The 13,825-nt window shown below is 47.9% G+C and overlaps 1 protein-coding gene across 1 annotated transcript in view; it reads right to left on the reverse strand.

The window, feature by feature from the left end:
* The window catches only part of Tbx5 (T-box transcription factor 5), a 44,619-nt gene that overhangs the window by 28,307 nt on the left and 2,487 nt on the right, over positions 1-13,825 (reverse strand). Inside the window, exons 3-6 of the mRNA XM_050159043.1 lie at positions 12,177-12,296; positions 11,226-11,373; positions 7,995-8,147; positions 163-254 (exon numbers count right to left, since the gene is read on the reverse strand). Coding sequence (XP_050015000.1) covers positions 163-254; positions 7,995-8,147; positions 11,226-11,373; positions 12,177-12,296 — 513 coding nt within the window. The remainder of the gene's footprint in view (positions 1-162; positions 255-7,994; positions 8,148-11,225; positions 11,374-12,176; positions 12,297-13,825) is intronic.

Raw genomic sequence — 13,825 nt, forward strand, 5'->3', positions numbered from 1 at the left:
AGAGAGAGAGAGAGAGAGAGAGGGAGGGAGGGAGGGAGGGAGGGAGGGAGACAGAGACAGAGACAGAGACAGAGAGAAGAGAATGAGAGACGTCTTTCTCCATTGGATGGCATAAATGTTGCTGGGAGGATCTGTGGGGTGCATTGTGCCCCGATTTCTTACCTTTGCATCCGAGACATCCTGTGCAGTTCCATGTCATCGCTGCCCCGAAAGCCTTTGGCGAAGGGGTTGTTCTCAATCTTCAGCTGTGTAATCTGAGAGGAGGAGGGAGAACAAGTTGGTTCACACTTGATTACCACAAGAGGACCTTGGGACAAGAGTGCATAACAAATGTGGGAAAAGAGGCTCCGGACAGCCCAGAGGACACAAAACAGCCCGTCACAGTGACGGGACTCCACGATAGAGTGGAGGCTTTGAAAATGTCCTAGGCCAGAAGGTTGTTAAGGGGAAAACCTGGATTTGGTTTATTCATTAATTGGAGTCATATTCTGCATCGTGTGTGTGTGTCTGTGCGCGCGCGTGCACGAGCACACATACGTGCCCATGTGTGTGGAGCATTTTGCATTTCAAAGAGAAAGGAAGCCTCAACATTTGGCTCCTCTTCCTTAGACAGCCGTGAGTGTTGACGTGGTGACTGCATTTCCCACACAATGTGGTAATCTCCCTGTCGCAGAAAACACATCTTGATCATTGCTTTCAAAGGTCCGGTCATGCCCCATTTCAGCATTTTGCAGACCCCAGGTGTAAAACGCTACCCAGTACAATAAACACCAAGGTCTGAGGCTCCCGCAGAGGGGAGCTATCCTGTGGCTCTGACTCTCTATGGTTTTCTAGGCAAGGAGGTGGGGACTTTGTCTTTAAAATCTGTGTCACAACCCCGAAGCAGAGCTGTGTGTTTTTTCACACTTTGGTTCAGGGCCCAACTCTTTAATTTAAGCCATCAACACGTATTATATTAGCGTCGATGTAATAGTGGATCCAGGTGGCAGACTGCACCCATATGGAATTTGCTACAAGCGTTTCCTAAACGTTGTGTGTGAGTTTAGCTGCCACACAAAGAATCCCATGACAGAGACCAGGGCACTGTGGCTGCCATCAGCGGCCCAGGGTTCCCCTTCAGGACCACTGTCACATCTGAGAGCATCTGTACACTGCTTTGCATAAATTGGGGTTCTGTTTTGCTTTGTTTACATGTATGTGTGTATACATGTCTGTGTACATGAATGTTCATGTGTTTAGGAGCACGCATGTGAAGACCCAAAGTTGACACTAGACTTCTTCCTGGGTTTTCCTCCACCGTATATGCTGTGGCGGGATCTCTCCCATAAATCCAGAGCATACAGATCCAACTAGCCTAGCTATCCAATTGTCTCCACTTCCTGAGTAACATGACTATAGGCGCCCCGTTGTACCATCTCAGCATTTGTGTGGTTGCTAGGTGATCTGAATTCCAGACCTCAGGTTTGTGTAGCGAGTACTTTATCTGCCAGGCCAGCTCAATTTTAAGATTTTTTTTTTAATTTACTTTTGTTTTTCTGAGACAGGGTCTCTATGAGGTAATTCTAGGTGCTAGGATTATAGGGGAACAGATATGAGCCCCCACACCCAGCTACTATTTTTATTTAAATCAACTCCCTTTCTATTCAAAACTATTTTACTTGGAAATACTGTTAATGACTTTATACAACAAAGGAGAATCCAAGAGCAGCAGAATCTCTTGGAATTCAATAAAGAAAAGATGACAAACTCTCTCTTTTGATATCCATAGGAAGTTCTGAGATCAAAGCCTGCCTTCTGGCTTTAAGGAGACAATTGATGCCATTAGAGAAGGTTCTAGGACAAGCTGGTCCTGAAGTAAAACTCGCTCACAGAAAACTAGAGAGTTCATGGATTGCATCAATTGGAGTGGGGAGCAAAGAAGCTGCAGAAACGGACATAGTTAAGTAAAAAACCAAGGAGTGGACATGGTGGTGCACACCCTTAATCCCAGCACTCAGGAAGCAGAGGCAGGCGGATCTCTGTGAGTTAGCGACCAGCCTGGCCCACAGTCAAGGCTACACAGAGAAACTCCATCTTGAATAACCACACACACATACACCGCAACAAAACCAAAACCAAGGGAGGAAATAAGTGTATTTATACAATATTTTAAAATCAGCTGGGCAACGGTGGTGCATACCTTCAATCCCAGCACTCAGGAGGCAGAAGCAGGTGGATCTCTGTGAGTTCAAGGCCAGCCTGGTCTACAGAGTGAGTTTTAGGACAGGTTCCAAAGCTACATAGAAACCCTGTCTCGAAAAGCCCCCGCCCCAAAATTAAAATCAACCATTATTTTTAAAAAAGATTTGCCTTATTTTAAATGATGTATTTCTGCACCTGCGTAAGGTGCCTGCAGAGGCCGGAAGAGAACACTGGATCCCCTAAAACTAAAGTCCTGGATAGTTGTGAGCCACCTAATGTGGGCACTGGCAGTCAAACTCAAGTCCTCTGCAAGAGCAGTATGTGTTCTTAACAACCGGGCCATCATCTCAGCCCCTATTTATTATTACTGTTGTTACTGCCTGTGTAAGGGCGTCTGTGTGTGTGTGCTACAGTATATATGGAGGCCACAGGACAGTTTCACGGAGCCAGGTTTCTTTCTGCCTTTACAGAGGCTCTAGGAATTGAACTCAGGTCTTCAGGCTTGCTCAGCAGGTGTATCGCAAACTAAACCATCTCACTGGCCCTAAGACAAGTTATTAAATTTATCAGAAAATTATTTAAGTGTGTGTGGGGGTTGCTGCATTGGGTAATTTGGGAGAGTCAGTTTTCACCTTCCACCCATGTGGGTCCCAGGGATGGAACTCAGGCTGTCAAGTTGAGAAGCAAGGTTTGTTTTCTGAAGAGTGTGTACTGTTGGGCCGATGAGATCGTTCTCGGAGTTTGGATAAGATGAGACAGAGATCAGTCTGATCCATGAACTCTCTAGTTTTCCGTGAGAAGATGAGACACAGAGAACGGCTCAATCTGATCCATGAACTCTCTAGTTTTCCATGAGCGAGTTTTAGTTCAGGACCAGATTGTCCTAGAACCTTCTCTAATGGCAACAATTGTATCTTTAAAGCCAGACAGCAGGCTTTGGTCTCAGAAATTCCTGTGGGCGTCAACAGAGTTTGACATCTTTTTGCTGATTACCAAAAGGCTCTGTCATGCCTGGATTCTCCTGGATTATAGCTTCTAACTTTTGATCCTCCTGCCTCAGCCTCCTGGGTGCTGGCATCACAGGCCTGCGTGGCCACGCTTGTCACTTTCTGATTTTGTCTGGACCCGGCAGTGCCATTTCAAGAAACTATCTTTGAAACGTGAGCTTCTGAATTCTGAGGTCTGCCTGTCCTTCTGAGAGTTTGTCAAAATGTACAATCCAACGAAGGACGGATTATTTTTTTAAAATGAATTTGCAAAGAATTAACTGAAAACCAAAGCCATGTAATCTGGCACATACTTGTAATCTCAACATTCTGAAGGCTGAGGCAGGAGGATCAAGATTTTGGGGGCTAGTCTAGGCTACATAAGCAAGACATCATCATCATAATAATAATAATAATATAATTTGGACGGGGCATGGAGCTTAGTTGCCTGCCTGGCATAGAGAAAGTCCTGGGTCCAACTGCAGAAGCGTAAATGAAGCACCACGTCAGGCATCTGTGATCACAGCACTCAGGCAATGGAGGCAGGAGGATTACAAATTCAAGGTCATTGACTACATACCGAGTTGAAAATCAGCCTGAATTGCATGAGACTCTATTACAAACAAACAAAATAGCAATAACTAGACCACTTTAACAGGATGGAACAATCCTCAGCTGTGTCCCCGCCTCCCATGCAGCCCCTGCGGCTGAGCCCTTCCAGTCAATGCAACACTGAGCACAAATGAACTGGGAACCCAGGCAAAATCAGAGCCCAGTCCAGACTGCTCTTCTACAAGACCCATGTTTGACTCTCAGCATGCATATGGTGGCTCACAAGTGACTGAAACTCCACTTCCGGTAAATCTGATGCCTTATTCTGGCTCCTGTGAGCACCAGACACACACACATACGCACAGACATACATGCAGACAAAACACTCAAACACTCATTTAAAAAATAAAATAAAAAATGGCCAAAACAAACACACACACACACCACACAATGCTTTTTTGCTCACATTGACTCTTCTATGACACTTCAAGTCTCTTGCAATTTCACTATTTCTTAATTTTTACAAAACGAGGACACCAGCCAGGCATGATGGCTCACACCTGCAATCCCACCATGCACAAGACTGAAGCAGGAGAGTCATGAATTTGAAACCCCTTACTGTGACTCTGTTTCAAAAAAGGAAACAAAACCTTGTTGCATAGGGTAAAAAAAAAAATAGTTACAGATACACTTAAATGTATTGATTTTAGGGGGCTGGAGAGATGGCTCAGTGGTTAAGAGCATTGCCTGCTCTTCCAGAGGTCCTGAGTTCAAATCCCAGCAACCACATGGTGGCTCACAACCATCTGTAGTTGCCCTCTTCTGGCCTGCAGGCATACACGCAGACAGAATATTGTATACATAATAAATAAATAAATAATTGATTTTAAATGTATCTACTTTTAGGCGGTGCTGGGAATAGAATCCAGGGCCTGGCACACACTGGTCCAGGGCTCAGAGTTGCACCACATCCCAGCCTCCCTTCTTTAATGGACATAGACACCTCCAAGATCTAGGCACTGCTAGGGAGGGCTGGGGTGATGGGTCAGGTGTAGCTTGCCTCTAGCACAGACTCTCGGGATATAGAGACAGCAGGATCCCCAGGAACTCACTAGCTAGCCAGGCTGGCCAATTGGGAAGTCCTGGCTTCAGTGAAAGACTCTGTCTCAATGAGAAGGTGGTGCCCCTGAGGAGGTTTAGCTGGTAAAGGTCCCCAAGCCTGGCAGCCTGAGCTCTATCCCTAGGACTGAGAGGAGAGAAGGAGAGAATTGATCCTCTCAAGTTGTCATCTGACCTCCACTTGTGTACAGAGTGCACACACACACACACCCCAAGGCACATGTCCACATACATGTGCACATATACACACATATATGCATACCACAGGCAAACACACATACACATATATGAACACACACATATACACCACATGCATATACAACACACACACATGTACACACATGCAGAGAATCATCCTTGAGAAATCCTTCTAGACAGGCTGTGCGGGAAAACACATCCTATTTTGCACACGGCCTCATACATTATAAACCAGTCTATAAACTGCAGACAGCACGTCAGCTTAGGAGCCCCCAAATCCGCACACCTGGAAGCCCCGCATCTACCAAAAGCTCCTGGGAAACCTACTTCTATTTACCATACAAAGGCGCTCCCTTCTCAAATCAGCATAAAACCGGATATCCGGGGAGGGAGAGAGTGGAAGGGGGGCAAATATAATTGCTGGCTCCAACTGGTGAGACAGCGGTTGTAAAAATTAATGAAAATAATTGTTGCAAATTCTTGCTTTTGGGGAAAAAAAAACAACTTACGAGAGCCAAAAAAATCTTAATTATGTCTCTCTATTAGGGGCTTCATTTCCTGGTACCGACCAGAAAGCTAGTACCTCATAAATATGGACTCCATACACAAGGGCTCAAGCTGGAGCAAGGCACCTCGGAATGGAAAAGTCAGTTAACATGGGGGGACATGCATGCTTGCATACACGCATGGCCATTGTAGCAAGAGCCGTGGGAAATGGAATGCCCGAGTGACTGGTGTTTAACACCTACACATTTCTAGGCAGTGTGCTGGGAGTTGCTGACAACCGCTGTGAAAACCCGAACAAAATGTGTTTCCCGGAGTGAACGTCCATCGTAGCTGGGGAGGAGTTGAGGTTTTAAATATCTTTTTTTTTTCAGCCTGCCAAACATCTGGGGAAATAACTCCTGAATCCAGCTTAGGATCACAGCTGGGCTGAGGAAATACAGTCGCCACTGAGAGTCCTGTGCTGAAAGGGTGTGTATGCCTTATCGCCTACGACAGGAGCCCGGCTCAGTACTCATCCCTACCTGGCTCTCTGGAGAAAGCATCCTGGGGGCTCTGAGTTCTTTGAACCCCTCCCCAAACAGTGGCTTGCTTTCCTCAGATATTCCTGGCTGTCCACTCATCCAGAATATTCCCCCCCAGACTCTTTCATCCTAAACAAAACAAGCCAGTTCGTGATTGACAATGAACCAAGGAGTTCACAAACATTGACATTCGTAGTTCTTTTTTTTAACCATAATAGACCTAATTTTAAAATGTCATTCATTCTTATTTTAATACAACCAAAGAGTGACAGTGAGCAGGCAAAGAATCCCACCACCACCACCACCACCACCAAAAAATAAAAAAAAAAATTTGAACAGAGCTGATCCGTAAACTAACTGACCAGGGGCCAGAGCCACACCATTGCCTTGTCATGAAGCCTACGCCACTCCCCGGGTTTATTTTGTGATTATCTTCTGTAATCCTCACGAGAACCTCATGAGGTGGATGCTGTCGTGATCCCATTTTACAGATGGGAGACTGAGTTAGATCCCGCCTTTGAATCTGAGCACTCTGCCCCTCCCCTGTCCTCGGGTCCACCCCTTAATCCACGTGGTGTTAACCTCTCAGCTGGTTTACCCATGCCCTCAGTCTTCTCAACACCTATTCCAGCTGGGACAATAGAGCTAGAGACGCTGTCCACAGATTGTAAGGAACCATGGTTGCATATGGACCTGAGGAAAGTTTCCTAGGGTCTTGAACTTGACTGGGAAGTGCATCACCTAGGGCTCTTCACGTGGGAAATGAACAACTCTGGGACTCTGGTCACAACTCTGGGACAACAGGTAAGAAATGGGGAAGATTCTGTGGAAGATGGGGGGAGGCAGAAACTCATCTACCCTCTTCTGTGTGTCCCAAATCTCTCCACCTGGCTAAAAAGGCTTTCCTGTGTAGTTCAACCAGAGTGCCACACCCAACTGAGATAGGAAGCCGCTCCTGTGAGTGGGGTTACTGTGCAGTCATCAAACACACACCCAAACGTGTGGCTGGAGACCCACACTGGAGAATCTGAGCCATTTAGACCAGAGTTCATTAAACTGTGCTCAAAACTCACACACAATGGTCAGAAAAATGACTCAGCTGACCTTACCATTTCGCCCTTGCTGGGGTCAGCTCTGTTCTTTCCCTTTTAAAAAGTTAATTGTGTTGGGGAGGGGGCAGGGGTTTCTTCTGGGGCAAGGAAGGGGAACTCTCCCTAGATCTGGAAGGGATCATCCATCCATCACAGTCTGGCCATTCACAGTCGGAATTCAGAGACTACCCACAGTAGGCTGTAACAGGATTGGTTGCTTTATCTACCATCCAGCCAGCACCCGAATGATCTCCACTGCATGACCCGGAACTAAACCTGCCTATGACCCTTCCATGCCCTGCCCTGCCAGCCTGGCAACCTATAGCTAACTTCACCCAGATTGAGGGGGTGGGGCAGGGTCCACGACAGGGGGTCAGCCCTCACTGAGCTCACCCGCCCCCACGCACATACTCCTTAGCATCGGCTATGCTATCTGCCCCATTGCCTCTTGCGGGACCTCTTTTTTAAAAACCCAGGACACTGGTCTCAACAGAAAAGGCTATCCTCTCCAAGGGTAGCATTAGCCAAGAATTCTAGCACCCTTTCTCCCTACCCTATCGGCAGGCTTGCACCAATTGTTAAGTGAATAACAAATTTGGTTCTAACTAGAAAAGGGTAGATGAGAGAGATCCTCCCCCGCCATGAATATAATGCAAACAAACCCAACTCAACCCCTGCCCAGGCCCGCGAAGGAGACTAGAAGTTGAGTCTGCGGGACTGCGGACCCACCCTCAGTTTTTAAAGGACAGCATTCCGGCGAAAAACCCAGAACCTAGCGCATGCGTCCATGTAAACCAGCAGGCATCTGCCGCTGCAGGCTCCCAGAGAGTGGGGCTTACCTTGTGATTCTGGTACGAAGTCACGGCGATAAACGCGGTCTCCGGAAAGACGTGGGTGCAGAACGCAGTATTCTTTGAACCAAATCCATTATTTTCGTCTGCTTTCACGATGTGTAATCGGGGCTGGTATTTGTGCATGGAGTTCAGGATAATCTAAAAAATAACAGAAAATGAGATTGTCAGAAGAAACAAAATCAAAACTCCCTTTGTTTCCAGCTAGATCCTCGCTCCTCCCCCATCCGTACTGCCAATTAGCTTTATTATATAGGCTCTCCGGGAAGAAAAAAAAAATTAGCCTTTTTTTCTTCTGTTTTGAAAAGGGGCCAGTGATTTCGTTTAAAAGAAACATTTCAAAAATGACAATTTCCACATGAGCAAGTCAAGGTAATATTCCAGGAACCTACCCAAAGCACACAAGGCAGTAAATCAGAATTCTTAATAAAGTTTGCTTAATAAATTAACTCTGTGTATAAGGGCACTTCCCGCCCCCAACAGGGAGCCTGGCAAGTCTGGAGGCGGGAACCAGTGGGGGTTGGGAAAGCCGGACAGCAATGGGGCCCGGGGAGGTACAGGAAGAATGTATGTCCATACATACAAGTAGTCATGGCACACACCCCTCCTCAAAGTCCTTCTGAGGAAGACTAAGGACTGAGGAAACCCCAGACAGACAGACCTCAAACCTAGGCCCTTTGTTTTGAAAAGGAGGGAAGAGAGAGAGAGAGAGAGAGAGAGAGAGAGAGAGAGAGAGAGAGAGAGAGAGACTGCTGTTGGTGGGGGAGAGCTGAGTCTGACTTCCTAAAACAGTGAGGTGGGGAGGAAGTGCTCCCCCCCCCCACTGTCAACCCCATTGAGGGTTGATCTGGAGGTTTCTTTTCTCTAACATATGGGACTCAAAGACAGAAGTCTGCTAGAAAGGAGGTTGTGTCCTTCTCCGTTCTTGGGGTACCCTGAGTGGGGCTTACCCTGCTGTTGTGGCTATTGCTACAACCACGTTAGTATTGTCAGGAGACAGAGATGGAGGAGGAGCCTGGTTGCAGCTCTAGCTGGAGTCCAGACAACTGCATAAGCATTCAGAGTAATAAAACCAGGTTTGCTGTCCAGACGATGCCCATATTTCGATGCTGGTGTGTGTGTGTGTGTGTGTGTGTGTGTGTGTGTGTGTGTGTGTGTGACTGTTTAAAAGTCACCAAAACTTCTCTAATGCAACAGGCCACATTTACTCATTCCCCAAACCTGGTCTGCTTTCCCCCACAGGATCCCAATCCTCAACAGAGGCAGGATTCCACTTGGTGTCTCTGGCTTGCAGATTCCCCGGAGGAAGTCCTTGAGATGCGACCCCTTGGTTCCTGACTGGGGGGTGTCTACCTCTAATCACACACACACACACACACACACAAGCTTATAGTGACGCTGGCTGACACAGGCAGTGTGGCGACAGAGAGACTGCACTGGGGCCCCAGATTGACTGCCACAGCCCCTGGGCCAGCACAGCCATCCTCTCGGCTTAACCAAATTGCTTTGACAGCTGGGGACAGTGTGGAGACTTCAGAAAGAGGGTGATCTAATGGCCCCTAATTCCATCAGGATGACTCTAGATTCAAAGTTGGGGTTGAGTATGTCTCTCTTTTTCCTTAGGTTGTTGAGAAGGAACTAAAACAAAACAAAACAAAAACCACTAAGTGGCCTGCATTTGTTGATGGGGCTAAGGACCTCTCCTGGATGTCTACTCCACAGTGACCCCAAAAAGCACTGCCAGAAAAACAGAAGGGCAGTTTAGAGCTAAAATGACAATGTGACAGTTTCACAGAAGCCCCCACTTGAGGGTCCCAGCACTCATGAGGAGGCAGGAAGAACCTTAATGCACATGCTTAGTAACCACGGGAACACCCCAAACTTTCTAATCCTGCACCTGGACAACCCTGGGCCATCTGTGCAACTGGAGCCACAACCCAGACTTCTCTCCCATAGAGAGAACCCCTCAGTGGACCATCCTGCCACCGAGGTCCCAGGTGGCCTCTGTCACTGTCACCCAGAAAGAGCAAATTCAACATTTGAACTTAGACCCAAGTCCCTCTTATCCAGGCCCTCATTTCCTTAAACTGGAGACTATGTGCCCCTCTCGGTGAATCCTCTGACCCCCAAAAAACTATATGAACCCCCCACTTCCCTTTGCAAAAACAACTTTGAGCAACAGCTTTCCAAAAATGAGCATGTTTGAATCACCTAGCAATGGGCTCTAAATGCAGAATTCAAAGCCAAAGCAATTGAGAGATTTGGGACTATTTCTCCCAAAAACCTGTGGGGTTTTTGTTTGTTTGGATAAATAAGGGTGAGGCTGGGCTGGGAACCCACTGAAGGCAATGATCACTAAGGAGAGGAGCCATAAACACTTATTACACACATTCACTATGAACACTTGCTCTGCACACTCACTGTACCCCAGGTAGTTGGGAGGATTCCCCAAGCCTCCCTCTCAGAGTTAAAGAGATCCCAGGTTTAGGTTTCTGCTCTAACCATGAAAAGGAGAAAGGAGACTGGATAGTAAGATAAAATAAAATGGATCTGCCCAAGAACACCAAGCTTAAAGCAGGCGCTGGCACCAGGGTTCACTTGCCACCTGTAAAAGAAGGGGCAGGATACTTTCCCTTTGCATTGAGAAAGTTCAATTACAAATCAGGGCTTAGAAATAGGATGTCTGAAGCCCCCTTGACAGCCACCCAGGGAAGAAGAAAGCAGATGCTAGGATAGACCACTGGGATTGTCCCCCTCCGTTAAGGAGTGGTGAAGATAGAAGAACTAGGGGAAGAAGAAGACAGAGGTACCAGTGAATTGAGAATGTGAGAAAGGGGGAAGCTGAGAACAGGAGGCAGGAAGATGGGACAAAAAAAAAGTCCAGGTCAGAAAGGTAGAGGAAGGGTTGGGTGTGGCTGCTCTTACTGATAATCCTACCCTGGAAGAGGGTCCCAAATAGTTGAGGGACAGCTTGAGGCTATGTGAATGGAATCTTTGGGAGAGAACTAGGGAAGTGGGGAAGCATAACCAAAATAAATAAATAAACAAATGAATGAATGGAGATAGATAGATAGATAGATAGATAGATAGATAGATAGATAGATAGATAAAAGGAGACATTTAGATTAAAAAGATAGTCCCAGGGAGAAGTGAGAAAATGGGATGAAGGTGAGTGGGTGGGGGGTTGTTTCACACACTGATGGGGATCAGGGTACTTACATGCCCAAAGGGGTCCAGGTGGTTGTTGGTGAGCTTCAGTTTCTGGAAGGAGACAAGTTGCCGCATCCAGTGTGCTCCAGTTGCCGGGGAGTCCGGGTGCACATAGAGGCGGCCGGGCATGGCAGGTTCCGCTTTGCCGGTTACGGACCTGGGTGAAGGAAGTGAGAGCTGCTGGGCTTTCTGTGGTCCAGAGGCAGCTGGCCTGAGGAAGGCTGCTGCCGGACTGGTCTGGGTACAAGCTGGTCTCCTTCAGCGGGTTACAGCCTCCACTGCTCCAGAGAACCCCACGCTCATTCTTTCTTCGTCCCCAACCTTCAGTTCCTTCCCCAGCCCAGCTGCAGGAGTGTGTGGGGCCTCAAGGCCTCTGCTACACACAAATTATTGGTGAGAGCTGAAGATCTGCACATGCAAAATTCTTGAAAACTCCCTAACTGCTTTCAAAGGAGCCCTCCTCCTCCAGCCTCTGCCTCAACTCCTCAACAGTGCTGTGGAGCCCAGCAATGGCTTCTCCTCTCCTGGCTGCTTTACCAGTAAAGCCATGGGCCAGTTTTGCAGTTTCATTTAAAAAAAAAAAAAAGAGTCATGTTCAAAGCAGGTAACTCATAAAAAAAAAACTGTAAATGGTTTTGTGCCCTGCAGAAATATATCCAGTACTTGGTAACAATACCCTTTTAACAAAAATAAAATAAAATAATAAAAAAATGTGTAGCCCTTGTGGAGTTAGAAGTACACAGGGTCCCCTCCCTTCCTGGCAGCCTTAGTTTTCAGGCCTATGAAATGGGAGCTAGTTGCCGCAGCCCCTTTCTGTGCAATAGAATAGGTACACAGGTCTTGAGCCTTAGTGGAAGCTAAATGAAAGTACTAACGAGTTTACTGGTTCAGTTGCTGGGGGTGGAATAGACATTGCACTTCCCTCCCAGCTCTCCTGCCCTCTGGAACTCCGGCGCCTACCATTTATTATCTGCAAATTTATATCTGTGGTCGTCCGCGGGAACAATATCCATGAGAAGAATGTACTTCGTTTTGGGATTAAGGCCAGTCACCTTCACTTTGTAACTAGGAAACATCCGCCTGGGAGAGAGAGAGAGAGGAACACACAGAGAGAAAGCGGGGAGGGGGAGTTAATGCCAACACTCAGAAAAGCCCTTTCTGATATTGTAGCAGTTCCTGGAGAAATAACGAGCACTGGCCCCACTCCATCCCCGGTGAGATCCACCCCGGGTTTCCCCTGAAGTTAGAGGGAAGGCAGCAGCAGCGGTTGCAGGCACCTAGGAAGAAACTAGGGCCCTGAGAGCAATGCTTACAGACTTCTATGTTTAGAGACTCAGTGCGGAACCTGAAATCAGGGTGAGGAAGCCGGTCATTCCAACAAAGCTAGCGGCCTTCTCACTTTGGTCCTGTGGCCGCCAACCAACGCGGCACCCCGGGGACACATCACCTTAGATACTAACTTTTGTCCTCTGCCCTTGAAGGTGCAGGTTTACTGTGACTGCCAAGAGGTTCCCAAGTTCGCCGGGTTAGTTTCCAGCCCCGCATCGCATCGCCAGCGTGCGGTTACTCATAAATGATCTGTAACTTCTCCACGGAGCTTGGCAGGTTTCCCTGGGGAGCTTAAACTCCCAGGCACTAGGGAAAGAAATTCCACCCCCTTCCAGATTCGGCTTTAGAGAAAGCCAAAGCCTGTACTAGAAAGCTAACGGCACCAAACTGATGCAGAACTCGGATTCCTGGCACTCCATGCCTCGGCCCCCTAGAAATTTTTCCTTAAGGTCTGGTGAGGCACAGCGCCTCAGAAAGCAGGGCATCCGACTGGTTTTGCGCGTCGGGACAAGTCGTTGGACCTAAATTGGAGCGCGGCGTGAGAAGAGCGGTGAGAAGGCCTCTCGTCACAGGCCGGGAGCCCGGACCTCTTCGTGTTTATCTGCCCTAGCAAGAGCGCCTGCCCGGCAGGCAGAGTCACCAGAGACTGATTTTGCAAGCCTTTTATAGTTAAATCCTCTAGGCTCCAGCGAGGGGGAAAAAAGCAGCCGGCTGGGACTTTCCTTCCTGAGTAGGATGGGAAAGGGGACCTCAGATGTCTGATATAAACAGACCCACCTCCTTCTAGTTCACTAGGGCCTTGGGCTGAGCGGGGGAGCCGACATTGTTTAATTTCAAGAAATAATAAACGTCACCGTTGTCAGTTTATTGAGGGCGGCTTGGGCTAGAGAACCCGCGGAATCTAAAAAAAATCAACTCCACCCTTTGCCTTTACACACCCGGCATCTTGGGCCTACTGGCCTGGCCTCCGTCTCTTCACACGCTGGCTCTAGCCAATTTCCTCTTAGATGCTCTTAGATGATGGGGACCTATGTGGGCTCGGCCGGTTAGGAAGCATAGGGTAGCTTTCCCAGGCCGGGAAACACAAACGCATTCGAGGACACTCGGAGACCCAGAGCTTGCATCCGCTCTGCCACCCTTCCCCCCAGGCCTAGCCTTTCTAGTTGAAACTCCGGCCAGCCTTGTAGAGCAATTTTAGTCCCTGCGCAATGGCTGATCGGCTGTGTTTATCCGTGTCTGTGTACAGAGCTCGGAGGAGCCCTCCGCTCGCTTTCAAAGGC

The sequence above is a fragment of the Alexandromys fortis genome, unplaced genomic scaffold (genome assembly GCF_014885135.2).
Source record: "Alexandromys fortis isolate MF-2015 unplaced genomic scaffold, M_Fortis_MF-2015_v1.1 scaffold_90, whole genome shotgun sequence".
NCBI lineage: Eukaryota > Metazoa > Chordata > Mammalia > Rodentia > Cricetidae > Alexandromys > Alexandromys fortis.